Source organism: Capsella rubella, unplaced genomic scaffold (assembly GCF_000375325.1).
Source record: "Capsella rubella cultivar Monte Gargano unplaced genomic scaffold, Caprub1_0 scaffold_6, whole genome shotgun sequence".
Classification (NCBI taxonomy): Eukaryota; Viridiplantae; Streptophyta; class Magnoliopsida; order Brassicales; family Brassicaceae; genus Capsella; species Capsella rubella.
In genome coordinates, this window is record NW_006238918.1 from 2230047 (window position 1) to 2244962 (window position 14916).

General features: G+C 31.9%; 2 protein-coding genes across 2 annotated transcripts; one reads left to right on the top strand and one right to left on the bottom strand.

Moving 5' to 3' along the window:
* Window positions 1-1764: 1764 nt before the first annotated feature.
* Window positions 1765-3031, top strand: LOC17883947 (embryo-specific protein ATS3). The gene is made up of 3 exons (XM_023781179.1): window positions 1765-1881; window positions 1971-2081; window positions 2376-3031. Exons 1-3 carry the CDS (start codon window positions 1798-1800, stop codon window positions 2817-2819), a joined length of 639 nt encoding a protein of 212 aa, XP_023636947.1. The 5' UTR covers window positions 1765-1797; the 3' UTR covers window positions 2820-3031.
* A 5210-nt stretch (window positions 3032-8241) lies between these two features.
* On the bottom strand, window positions 8242-9949 carry LOC17882724 (gibberellin 20 oxidase 3). The gene is made up of 3 exons (XM_006286755.2): window positions 9294-9949; window positions 8885-9206; window positions 8242-8783 (listed from the first exon to the last, which is right to left on the bottom strand). Exons 1-3 carry the CDS (start codon window positions 9842-9844, stop codon window positions 8511-8513), a joined length of 1146 nt encoding a protein of 381 aa, XP_006286817.1. The 5' UTR covers window positions 9845-9949; the 3' UTR covers window positions 8242-8510.
* Between the last annotated feature and the right edge of the window lie 4967 nt (window positions 9950-14916).

Here is a 14916-nt window from a genome sequence, read left to right on the forward strand (position 1 = left end):
CTGTTTTGAAGCCATGGCGAAATATATATATTATATGCCGGTTTAGACTGAGTATTTTAACATTACACTGATGAAACTAATCAACTCAACCTTTTGTAGTTTCGGACCACAAAATAAAGGCGTGCACATGCGAACCTCATAGATATGGAACCATGACTAGCTAGATCTCTGTATATATTACTCAATAGATTTCATAAAGGGAGATGGTGCTCTTACATAAACCACAAGACTTATCTTGTGGAGGCTTAGCTATATAAGCAACTCTAGGCTTTTAGACTCGAACGTTGCATTGCTCTAAAATGTAAGAAGACCACTCTGCACGCATTCTACAGTAGTCTATACTAGTCCAGTCAACTATTATGCTCACTCTAAAATGTTAATTTATTTACATTGTTGTTGCGTCGTAACAATAAATGAGGTGCGGCGTTAGTTGTAGACTTGTAGTGGTCTGGTTGGTATGGTTTACTGTTGATAATCATGAGTTCTTGACTCCTACCTAGTGAATTATTGTATATGTGAGAAGTTTGTAATGATCAAATTATTGAATAAACTTTTTTGTAAGAGCTAAGGAAATAAGTTCACCATACGTTTTGCAACCAATTCACTAATATCGAAGGACCAATACAGGCGTGGCGAGCAAAGTCATTTTATCTTAACTGATACACACCCCTTTACTTATATTACAAAAACGAATGTGATGAAAAACAAAAAAAAACAAAAAAAAAACAAAAAAACGAATGTGATTATAAATTTGAGATCAACATGACCATTCCATCTTAGCTTATAATATTCTTGATCTCTCCTCTCACTTCTCTAACGTTATAAACACTTCCACAACCAATTCACTAAAATTACTTACTTAACAACTGACAACTCGAATCATCAAGAACACATATCATGCTGCCAATAACGTTAAAAATAAGGAATTGTGATGATGTTTGTCTTTTGTTTAGCATCCCGAATTTTATCTTTTTCTTTTTTTTTAGCGTGAAACATTCATTTAAAAATTTTAACCAAACGTAATTATAGGCGAATTTGCTACCTGTAAAGTTAAGGCGAAGGAGTTGTCAATTTGTTGTATGCAAATCCCACATAAGACCCAATTATAGGCCCAATAGTAACCAACAAAAAAAAAAAAAGTAACCAACAAAAGTGTATAAAAAGAAAAGCCTACAAACAGCTCTAGACGACTCCGTTTGAAAAGTTAAGGGGTACTTTTGTCTATTCCAAAACTCATCTTCCTCTTTGCATGTATTCCGTATTTTGAAAACAAAAACACAAATTTTACAATTTTATATCTGATGTAAAAATATTTATATTAACTTTTCGAGTATTTCTATCTTTAAATGCCAATCTAAATCATTAAACAGATCACAGTATTCATTTCCTATAGTTTTATTTATGAATTTGCAAAAATGTACTTTTCATACAAACCATGAACTTTTGTTTTTGTCAACACCATAAATAAATTTATTTTGAAATAAATTCTTACTAGGAAAAAAAACATAAAAATTGTTTTAAAAATAAAAGATAAATAAAGAACTCAATGATGTCAACAACAGCAACAAAAAAAAACTCAAATTCTTTATTGTTTTCCATTAAAAAAATTTTTTTTTTTTTTTGTCCATTGAAAATATATTTGTGCATCTCAGTGGATTGTTAATATATATATTGTGCCAAGTGTTAAGTGTCCATGTGAAATTTAGTCACAGCTGAACACGACCAGCATCAGGCATTTATATAAACCTTTCTCTACCTTCTCTTGACTACACACAATCATATCTTCACTGACCCAAAATGACGTTCTCTTCTCTCTCTGCTTCATTTCTCTTCTTTGCCTTCATCTTTGTCACGCATGCATTCGACCTCAGCATCATCCAGGTTCTTCTTGCTTTCTATAAGTTTATGGTTAACAATAAACAACCAGAACCGGGTTTGTCACTAACTGAATATAAATATTTTCTGTGAAGATGCAACAAGGAACATGTCCTTACACGGTGGTTGTCATGACTAGCTGCCTTTCTCCGGAGACGACAAGGGATCAGATCAGTATCGTTTTTGGCGATGCCGACGGTAACAAGGTTAATAATGTTACTAGATTTCTCTGGTAGACAAACAACGTTTTATTGGTTCGGTTTAGACTTTTTTTTTTTTTTTTAAATCTTTTTGCTTCAATTGATCTAGTGGATGAAAGATCACGGTTTAACTTGAAAGTTAATGGTAAGAATATCCGAGACTCCTAAAGATTCACCTTAGGCTTCAGCCTCAAATTTCATGGTTATATATTATAGTTATATATGATTAACTTCTTAATTTGCATGTGTGTTGTATGCAGTGATTTTGATAAGAATACTAAATATCAAACATTATGTTAGGTTTATGCACCGAGATTAGGCGGTTCGGTAAAAGGATCAGGGGGTTTGGGCAAGTGTTCAACGAACACATTCCAAGTCAGAGGTCAATGTCTGAATAACCCTATCTGCTCTCTCTTTATCAACCGGAATGGACCCGACGGTTGGGTCCCGGAGTCCATCGAGATATACGCACAAGGTTCAAAGTCCGTCAAATTCGATTTCAGCAAGAGCGTCCCTAAAAACACTTGGTACGGCCACAACAACTGCAACACCACAGGCCAGCCATCCTCTCCCGGTCTTCCTCCCCCGGAATTTCCGCCGGAGTTTCCACCGGAGACACCTTCCATCCCACCACCTACTCCACCAAGGCCGTCAGCAGCTGCTTATAGGCGTGGAGATGGTGAGAGTGTTTTCCTTGCGTTTGCCATTGCGGCTGCCACTGCGATCGCAGCACTGGTGCGTTAGGGCTACACTAGCATGTGTTTGATTGCGTGAGGCTTTATTTTCCGTCGAGTGTTTTTGTTTGTTTTCGTTTTGCTTCAGCCTCTTCGTCGTTGTAGAAAACATATTTACTTATAAAGTACATGTGTCCAAGTGCATGAGTTGCTATTTAGCTTTTGACTATTGGTACCAACTTTTGATACCATTATCAAGAGATTATCTATCACTTTGCTTTACCAGTGTTTGGATTAAATTTTTTACCAAATCGTATATGATCAATTTTAAAAAATTTATATACGCTAATATCATGAGTATTTTACTCATGATAGCTAATATGTGATCATTTTTATAGCAATCGAGTAAAAGTGTTTCAAGAATGCGTGAATTACTAATATAGATTCTATTGCGACAAACAAGAAAAATGAATTTCAATAACGTAGAAAACAAACCTCGAGGCATTTTTTTTATTTTTTGTTCCTCGAGGCATATTTGATCACTGAAAACATAAACTGACCTTGTAACTCTTTGATTAATACTAGTATTGAAGAGTTGTCGAAAACATGAATGCATGGAATTTGTCTGGTAGTAGTAGGTGGAGTTCATGTGGGAAGTGGCACCCACGTAACCCGATTCATGTCTCATCTTTAGACAAATTTCTTTCTATTAGAACTTTGTGTGTGTTCACGTGTCCTTTGAACTAAATTCGGGATTAAATACGTCTTTTAATAGTTCGGTTTTCACACGGTTGAAATATGAAGTGTCGGATAATTAAAGTTTTATTTTTCAAATAATTACACTTCAAAGTTCACTTGCTAACTGCACCACGCTAGCTAGCTGTACGTACTCATTCAAACTACAAAGAACATACAATTGTTGCTTCGTTAGGATCTTAAAATTAATCCGAACCGAAATGGTGAAAATATATGCTTTACAAATATTGATATTGAGGTAATCAGGTTAGATCTTCTACTTTTATTATTAATCCGAACAATTGAATCGAATCGGACCAATAAATAGAGAAAAGAAAAGTAAACAGATTCCGTTCGATCGCATAGTCCATAAAGCCCAACTAATAAGGCCCATCAATAGACGCAAATGCGTGATCAACCCCCCTTCCATTTTCCATTTTCCATTTTCCACTTTCAAGGTCCATGAAGAAATAGAGTAAACGAGTAATTGTTTTACAACGGTCAAAACTATAATAAGAAAAGAAAAAAAAATTGTTTTTTTAAATCACAACAATCCAAATTGCACGTACAGTATCTATAAAATCCAGTGGATCGATATTCAAGATTTTTGTTTTTTAAAAAGAAATATATATACTTATATATAAGAACCCTTTCCTCGACGTAATCTCTGGCCATTTACAATTTAGTTTTTCGTTGAAGACAAAGACAACGGAAAAGACAAAATCACCCGAGGTATAAACTATAAACAATATGCCATTGTAATATCTTACGTCACCACAACGTTAAATTAAGAAAACATACAATCTTAACATTGTCATATAGGAAAACGACAAACCATATTATCAAATAATATTTGTTAAAAATTACGTATAATGAATTAAATAAATAACATATTACGCTCTGATGAACATGTTTAGCATCTAATGTTTTATTTTAGTTAACACAATTATCTACAGTTAAAAATATTTTTTACGCACCGTCTTCTGTATCAACATGTTAGACCATCCTTATCAATGGGTTCTTAGATAATTCTTAACTTAATATTAGGTAATTTTTTTTTTAAATTTAAAAGTTAAATGATGATTTTTGTTAAGAATGTCTTTTATTTAAGAGGAAAAAATGAGTCTCTTACCTCTTTAATTCTTAAGAGCCAAATTTAAGAATCTATTGTTAATGTTGCTCTTATATATATAACTATCTCCGAACTCAAATGGATTAAAACTATTTGATTGTGATTTGTGACTAAACTAAATGATTATAGATTCACAATGTTGAGATAACATATGCCAGTTATTGTTATTGTATTTGGAACGATTTTTTTTTTATATATATACTTTGAGAGTATGAGAGATGCTTATAATGCTAGTACAATATTTGAATTACTGTTTTACCGTCCTACCACATAAAATACTTATATCTTAATTCATTTTATCACTGGTGTAATTTAAGTTAGTATCTTAGTACATTATTATATAGATATGGAGATAACTGAATACGCCAATATGGAGATTTTATATAGTAAAAAAACTGATGGCCAAGGACTAAAGCACATGAACTGACTTATCTCGATTGAAGCGATTACCATTGTGAGAATCTAAATTTAGAGATGGGCGAAAAAAATACTATGAAAATGATCCAATATATATCATCTGTAATCTGTTTATTACTGTTATGCATTTTAACTGTTTTATTCGGCAGTCGTAAAACAATCTTTAAAACTTTCTCTTCAAAACTGTTTTTGATATTTTAAAATTTTAGAAAATGAAAAGGTTCAACTTTGTTTCGATAACGACCACAAACTGTTTGCATGACGTTAAAATCTGGTAAGCATAATCAACCAAATAAAACAATGATTTTAAAGCTAATTTAGACCACCAAGAGACATCTCTTAATAATTCTCAAACTAAGAGCTTAAGAGTTAGCTAAGTGACCATATTTCGTGAACAAAAATAAATTAAACAAACGGCATGATGATGTATATTCATTCCGTCTTATAACAGTCAGGGATAATGTTTGATTACAATTTATAACAGTTATTGTATAGTTTATCCCTATATTAAATTCATTAACTAGTTCATATAATTTGGAGATTAATATTGAGTTTTTCGTATAATATATCATCTAACCAATTTTTGTACATGAATTATATCAACTAATTGTCTCTGCGTGCGTCAATATGTTCACAATGCATGCTTGGTACATATACAAAATCTTGGAAAATGTGTTTTGGAATGTAGCTTTTTAAGTTTCCAGATTTCGTACCATCTTATTCGAAAGCGTACAAAAACAATATCTTATAGAAAAATATCTCAAATGATATGATACATGATCTAATATATATGTATTCTGACATATATCATTAAAATGTAATATAAGAAAGCGATATTTTCTTCTCCAAAAAATGCATTTTTTCCTTATCTCTACATAGACACAATCAGTTTCGATCATTTTTTCATATTAAGAAAAACTAGTTACAATGTGAATGATTAGATCGTCTCATATAGTTGACCAAACAAGTAAGACAAACTATACAAAGTACATATCATTGTAGTGAATATCTGTAATAAAAGAAAATTAGCATAGCCTAAAAGTATATCCATTTTTATTTAGAATTAATAATAGAAATGAGCAGAAATGTATTGAGCCCCAAAGGTGTATCGTTCTATCTAAGAGGGACCGAGGGAGGTGATTGAAACGATACCTAAGTGTGATCGGAGACCACGGATATTGAAAATCCAACACTGTGATAGTGAAAGAGCAAGAAGCTAAGTTATCCGTTGTTGCATGTTACTTAACACTAGCGGCAGGGGACCATTTCCTTTATTTGCAAGCTTACGAACGAATACATATTTTTTTTTTTTTTTGTTTTGTTTTGTGTGTTTTGTATTATATATTACGATTCAATACTTTTTACAAGCAAATAAAAATATATAAATCATAGAATCCAATCCGAAAGAAGAAAAGACAAGGAGAAGAGAAAACACTAAATAAGAAAGACCTAAAAAAATGGTGTCGTAGAGCTGTGGACAGGGATAAAAAGATGGCTGTCGTGAAGTGTGACGGCAAGAAACGAGACAAAAATTAGGCACGTGAATCACGTGAAGAGGGCCTTCTCATATGAGGAGAAATGAGGAGAAGCAAGGGGATGGCCCATTGGGCCTTTACATATATGTATTGTTTTATCTATTTAACTATTTATTTAGCTGCAATCAAACAAAATTTCACGTTTACGTCGTTTTGTCCTTTCCTTTTGAGTTACAAATAATGTATTAATGGTTTTTGCGAGATTTATTGGTTGTAGATTGTAAATACAAAATCACTACTATGTATTATTTTTATTTTTTTTATCTATAACCCTAAAGATTTATGCGTTATTCACTTATTTGTTTAAAATTGTAAATAGTAAAAGTTCGGTATGTTTTTTGCTGCTGAATTTAAAAGGTTTTAATTTCTTAGTGAACTATAATATCATACTATTCATATTAGGATATGAAATTTTTATACATATTTAATTTAAACTAATTGATATAACGAATAAATGAATTCACGTTTCTTATATATTGACTCACAAATTAGTTCATACAGAAAAATAGAATGAATATATAGAAAAATGCAAAAAAAAAAGGGAAGAACTCGTCATATTTTTCCTAATCAATTTCTCATCATCGTAGATTCTGTTTCGAAAAAAAAAAAAAAAAAAAAAAAGCACGTAGCAGTAGTAGTAGTAGTACATTGTCTTATTACATGGCACAAGTACAACCATCCATGTCTCCAGATAATATTACGTAGAGAACAACACGCACAAAACGTAATCGATGGACAATATAATGGTATTGATTTTTTTACATTGCGGTCAAATCGAGATTTTGTTTCTTTTCTCAGCAATGGAATCTAATATTCGTGTGGAGTGGAGACATAAATGAATAGTGGAATCAGCAAAAGATTAGTATTATTCATACGTATGTATTAATTTAGTAATTTATAAGGTGGGGCAGTTTTTGGATGTATTGTTTTTTCGTCTTTAGCCTTAATACAAAACATCGATTGCAGCTTCTCAGAGTAATGACTCCGCACAATCTTCTGTCTCTCTCCTTTTTATTTTTTTTTTCTTTTTATTTCCCCCAGAATATATTACGTTTCCAAGATCATGATTTCTCACTGTGATTTGTTTAATTAATACTACTATGTTTCGTTCCTAATAAACTTTTGACATATTTACATAATGATTTGTGTACATATTTGCCCAAATTGAAAATGATATAATTAGTGCGTTATGACGATTGACGGATGAGACCTAATGTTTGTTTTTCTTTTTAAGGTTAAAAGAGCTTATGCACTAACTACTAGTACTAAAAAATAAACATAAAAACATTGATTGACTTTCTTCAAAAACTGAACGTTCACAAAATTTAAGAAGACACCTAATAAAATCAAGTTTGAGAAAGAGAGAGTATTGCCAGGTGAAATGAATCAAATGATTTAAAAGATAATATAATTTATAATTTTATTTGAAGTACATTTTTTTAATACGTTTAATTAGTGGTCCTTGTCGAACCTGATATCCACTTGGTCTTGTTGACAACTTTGATATCGACACTTCGGATTTCTTAACTTCGGATTAACCCTTTTATGCCAATCATGAGTTACACATAAATTGAGTTTTAATAGGTCTATTAGTTCAGGTCATGTTTAAATATATATACTTTGACTAAATTAGCTTAGTTTGGACATCAACATAGCCGTTTAACCAATGTATATTGTTGTAAATATTTTTTACTTTAAACCACATAATTCGATCAAATTATGGAGGAGTACATATTTTATTTGTTTGCTCTCCTTTTATTTTACACCAGACAATATAAAGCAAGATAATAAAAGAAAGCAAAAATTCAAGGAATTAAGTCTCCTTAACGAGTCTTGAACATCTTATTATCTCTCGTGTCTCTGATTAAGAAAAACCGTGAAAGCTCTTTACATATATCTACAAGTCACCTTCTGGACCACAACATTGTACGTCTCCCTCTATTTAGAAACTTTTCCTGCTCTTAAGCCAAATTGAGAACGCTTCAAGAGTGTTCATGTCTGCTCTATAATGCTTCTGTGTGAACTCAAGAAACATTGACCATGTAAAATCAGGATACTCTCTTTCACGAGACATCAGCGATCCTACTAGTTCTTCTGGTGGTTTCACCACTTTGTCTCCTTTCGGACATAGAAAGAATGCAAATGTCTTCCTTTCTCTCTCGCTGTTCACCAGCGCCCGATGCAAACAGCTTTTGTATCTTCCATTCGTTAGAGCCTAATTATGATTACAAGGCAATACAAAAAAATGTTAGAAGTTTCTTGTCATTAATTTTGATCTACTAGCTAATGCATGTGTTGATCATAATATATAAGTACCATGAAGGTGTCGCCTATGTTCACCACGAAAGCTTGAGGGTTAGGAGGAATAGATTGCCATTTGTTGTCCACGAAAACTTGAAGACCACCAACTTGGTCTTGATGAAGTATGGTTAGAGATGTTGGATCGCAGTGGGGTCCTGTCCCTAGTGCAAGTTCTGGCTGCTTGCACTGCGGATAGTAATTCAACCGAAATATTGATTCGTTGTCTTCGAAAAACTCTCTAAAATGTCTCCTATCGACCCCAAGACTCATTCCGAGAAGCTCCATGATCTTTAGTGAGAGAGTGTTCATGGCCTCCGCGTATTCTTGATAAACCTTCCTGCATGGATAAAAGCAAACCAATTATATCAATGATCTTCTTGAACATTTATAAGAAAGTTTTAACGTTTGCTGATTTGACTAATACCCGAAATCTTCGTATCCGTCTCCCATTTTGTCAGAAACAAAATCTTTAACGGTTTGAGAACGGGTCTTCTCCTCGGGAGAGAACTTAAACGACAGCGTTTCCTTCCAGGGAAGTTTGGAGGAGAACCTCCCGACGAAGCTACTAGCATAACCAGAGCTGTCACCCCACTTCCTCTGAGCCTTCTGTTTCTCAGAAGCCGGGGCCTTAAAGAAAGAGTCCATATTCATATAGGCACGAGACAAGAGACTATCATCGACGCCATGGTTAGTGACAAGGAAGAAGCCATGCTGCGTTGCAGCCTCGGAGACGAGTCTAGTAGCCTCAGAGACCAAGAAAGAGTCGCCGGAAAGGAAACCGGCGAGGTCTACGAGTGGGACTTGGAGAGGTTGAACATCTGTAGAAGGTTTCTCGTGGTCGGGCCATACGAACTGTTGAGGTATATGGCATGAGTGCTGATTTAGGAGCTTGGCATCGAATATGGGATTAGGATCATCTTTGGCTTTGTTTTCACTGAATCTTTGAGGGACCGTTGCAATGCATTCCATTGCCATTTTTGTCTGTATGTATATATACCGTAGATCCCTTTTAAAGCTTAAAAGGTTTAAAGAGAAAAAACAAAAAAAAAGAAAAACAAAACAATGTTGAGAGGCTTATAATATTTTTAGTGGTCGGTAAGTGGGAGAGGAAAAGAGTTGTATTTATAGGTGTGAGAGGGAAACTTAGGTGCAGGGAATAGTACGTAAGCGGCATTTGGGATGTTCGTCTTTATTTTTATTTTTTGCCTCTACATAATGGTAACATATTTTCTTAGGCTGTATTTTTATTTTTCATTTTAGTGGCTGAATTGGCTGTATTGAGTATTGACTATATTGACTTCTTCTTTTTTAATACACCCCAATCGAGCTGAAAAAGAATTTAATTAAGATGAAATATGACATTCGTAGAAAACACAAAAATAGCTTACAAAAATGTTTTTATTAGTAGTTTTGTTTTATAACATTACCGTATATTTTATTTGTTATTCATTATTTTTTAAATTGATAAATTATTTAATATAATCGATTTGCTACTAATCGCAAAACTATAGTGCATATATATGGTAACAGTATATCTAAACCAAAATTTCTTAAAGTTTTATATACAACAAGTATAATTATATTTCAAAAGGTTAATACTGAATCTTTATAGTTTTGCATGCATTTTCTATGGTGTTTGACAAACTAACTCAACTTAGATATATGCACACTTGCTCGTTTGAAGTTTGAACTCAGATCATGACATAATAACATCACTAGAACGGACTATTACACTAGAAACCCCAACAGAAGAATCTTTATTTTTTGTCTGTACCATTTCACAATACGATCATTCGCTTTTACTTATGCACACTGATAACTATTCTGTTAGCTATAAACCAGATCAATCAGCAATATCAAACCCATCATTTATCTAAATCCGTCCGTTTAAAGTTGTTTGTTGATAAGAAAGACCGACAGTTTCATCGTGACTAAAAGAAAATGAAACGGTCATCATTTATCGTAAGGAAAACTGTTGGGCTTGGTGAGGCCCATTACAACGCTCCCAAGTCCCAACCGTGAGTGACAACGAGAGCGGAGATGGTGGTGGTATCCAACCACAAGAATGTTTTAGCTGACTTGGTGCAATCCGAACAGTTGATTAAAAAATAAATGTATGCGTTTTTGGTATAAAGTAATATAACAGCTGTTGGTATAGAATCGAACGTTTCATCATTTTAAGCTGAGTAAACGATTTTTTTTTTTTTTTGCTTTTTAATTAGTATTTTAATTTTGTTTTTTTATTTTCAGTGCATGCATGTTTATAGAAAATGGAATAAAACGCAACAAACACGTTATAAGTAGCATTCTAGCAGGATACTAAGACCACCTCCATTTGTGAACCTCTAAAAGAATGCTTAACAACATTTCATTAATAAAATTTGATTAAATAAAAATATTAGAGGGAGAAAGAATTATAGAAAGAGAAAGAGATGAATATATTTTTTACCAATGAGTAATTGCCATGTGTCTTTAAGTACCCCTAAACACAGCTTCTAAAACCCCTTAGTTTAGGCTCCCTCTTTATTTAATTGTTCAATTTTGATTTATTTTTTGTCCACAATAAACTTATGAAACTCACTAAGCACCTCCCTTAACGTTAAAAAGGGGTTAACTTACACACGTTGAAACCCCTTTTCAAACAAAATAAAAATAAAAATATTTAACGAATTGAATTATTATCATTAAAAAAAAAAGATTTTTAGTCTCTCAAAATAAATTGATTATATTGAGGTGTTATAGTTAGTAAGAAGAATAGTAAAGATTTAAACCAAAAAAAAAAAAGAATAGTAAAGATACTAATTACGAAAAGATAAGGATCGATTAGTTATGAAATTAAAAATAGTTGAGGTTGCTTGACACAAATTAACACACACAGATATGAAGATCGGTTAAGGTTGTCTTCTTGTGGAGAGAGAGACGAGTGTGGCAGTACAACATTTTTCAATTATGTCTGTGACTGTGAGTGAGACACAGCTTCAACGCGTATGGAGATACTTACGAGTTATGTCTTCTCTCGTGTTTACTTTTATTTTTTTTTCGTTTTCTTTTTTTTTTGGGAAGAAGCTTTCTGTATTCACCTAAAATTGTCTTCTTCTTTCATAAAAAAAAAGAAGAAAACGCATATTACCACTTTAACGTAACCGTTCTCATTAGTTTATAGAGTGAGTTTCATCCTCGAGTATATCGAATTGGTCGTCTGTGTTGTGATAGGTGGTGGTCTTTGACTCTTTGTTTGCTAATTGCCAAAGAGTACTATACCCTAAATCATGCAACCTTCTCCGTGGACCGTAACTGATCTTCTCTTTTTTTTTTACGTAACGTTAAGATATCAAAGCGATTTAAGATCATATGCTATTTAATGGTTGTATTAAGGTTTTGCGTTGTATAAGCAAGTTGAGATACCGGAGAAGATGAATTAACCTTATCCAATCTTCTCACTGCCACATTCCATTTTTACTTTAAAAACCAGTCAGGCCAATTTGCCTACATTTTACTCAGCAACAATATAATAAGAGATCTTGTTTTTACAACTTTAGGAGGAAGTGTATATTTGGATAATGTTTGTTAACAGTGCAAAGCAATTTGGGTATATACAAATGATGGAGTATATTGACTTCTTTATTTATACTAACTCTCTACTCTACTACTATATAGTAGTCTAGTTAACATGTCCTTTTGGGATCCACTGAGACACTTCGTTACAAAAGTGCCCATATCTAAACATATAATATCATGTTCTGTGTTGGTGCTTACCAATGAACTAATAGTGTGCAATGTCGGATTTGACAGATAGATAGCGTCGCTTTAAGAGGGAAAGTGACATTAGTGAGGCCATTTTTTTAACCCTAAATATAGCAGTCGTCCACAATATGTCTTTCACTCTTTCCTATTGACGTCGTCGACGACTTTTGGTTATTAGTGAATTGCCGTTGACCCAACATTCCAAAACTCAAAAAAAATTTGGTTGGAAAGAAAGATATGTGTTATTTGATTGATGGACACTAACTTTTAAACTGGTGAGTTTCATTGTCTAATGAAAAGTAACAAGAAAATAATTCATCGCTGCACTACCTTTTCTTTTGCTTTGCATATGCACCACTAATATAGTATGATGCATCGTAATTTAAATTAGTGACTTTGTATACCACATGGTTGGTTTGGTTGATCTATAAAATCCCTACAACATGCGACGTTCAGTTATGATAATAGATATGGCCTAGGATTTACAAGTTCGAACGGAATAAAATGGATTTAATAAAAATAATTGGATTTAATTGGGGTAGCATGCATTTTCACAATAATTTTGGTTGGATATGTGTGAGATGCGTAGGCTATTACGATACACTGGGTTCATTCGATTACCTTACTAGCCTAAAGAATTTCATACTTTTAAGCCAACATATACGGGCCTAATACCCAATCAGAGAAGGATTGATTATATAAATCGACACATGTACAATACTCAATTACTAATCTAATATAATATGAATAAATTACAATATTGTTTTAAAATAAATATTTATATAGAAACAAGGTAGAAAATGATTTATTTATAGCATAAGAGATTTTAGCAAGATTCATTGAAGATTTTTACATGTATATAATCCACAAAAATACATCAAATCATCAAAGTAATACTAATATCTTACAACATTAAAGTCTTAGGTTTATATATATGGTGCTTCTCAATTAATTATTTGGGATTTCATTACATAGTCGTTAAACACATATTGTTATTAAAATTAAATTAAGGTAACATATATTTATTATATAAAATTATTTTTAATATAGTCTTCAGTGAGTATCTTCATAATCATCATTGTTCACTTCATCTTGGTTACAATTGTCAATACGGTTAAAGCTGTTTTTTTTTTTTTTTTGTAACGACAGTTAAAGCTGATTTCTATTAACTATATTGATTAATTACTCGTTTATTTTTTGCCTAATTACAAAACCACCAGTACCACGTTAGCTTCCCATTAATTAATCAGTGTCTAACTAAACTGGAAAAAAACTTTAAAAGCCATTAATTAGAAAATCTATAGTCTTGCATGCAAGCTTACCTTTTTGTTACATATTAGATTCTCATCACTTATTTTATTGTCCTACTCTACTTAACGGACGCTTTTTCGAAAATAAACTTTCACACTCAACGAGCAAGCCAGACGTTTAAAAAAGAACTGACTTAGATTTTGACTTTTGATTATCACTAGAACAAAACAATATCACTAGAAAAAAATTAAGAATTATTATTACCTGTAAAATTTTGGTAATTAGAAGAAATTTTGAGAATCAAAAGCTAGCAGCGACTGTATACATTGTACAGAAAAACATTTATTACAGCAAATTAATTATATCTTCTTTGCAATAATAACATTTTAAGAACCTTTTTCATTTTTTAAATATAAATTATTTTCATATATTAAATATATATTTTAAAAAATTATATTACAAATTTAAAGTATTATAAAAATATTAATGATTTAAAATAATGAAAGTATAGTTTTATTGGATGTGATTATTCGATCACTATAAATCACACTTTTAGACCAAAAAAATTGTTTTAGCCATTTATTTGATATACTTAAATTGAAAATAATAATTTGAATATAGGAAAATGCTAGATTTTAACTGATGCAATACCAATTTTTAAAAAATCATAGTTTGAGTTTTTATACTATCGACAAGACATCGTTAAAATCGTTATACTAAAGTACCAAAACTGTCTCCAGATATAATAACTATAAACGGAAGTATCTCAATGGTGACAAAAGTTCAGATACAGTTTCGTCGTTTCTATTAGTTATAACGGTTCAAATCTATTTGTCATGTTTTAGTATTGTCAACGTTTCGACACGCGTAATCTTCATATTACATATATTTTTTAAAGTAAATATATTTAATACATGTTATTAATTCCCATATATAATTTATATTACAAGTTTAGTAGTAAAAATTTAGATAAAAAAATGTTAGTAATAAAAATATTATTTATTTGTAAGGTCAATTTTTAAATCGTAAGTAAATATTAGAATGCACACATT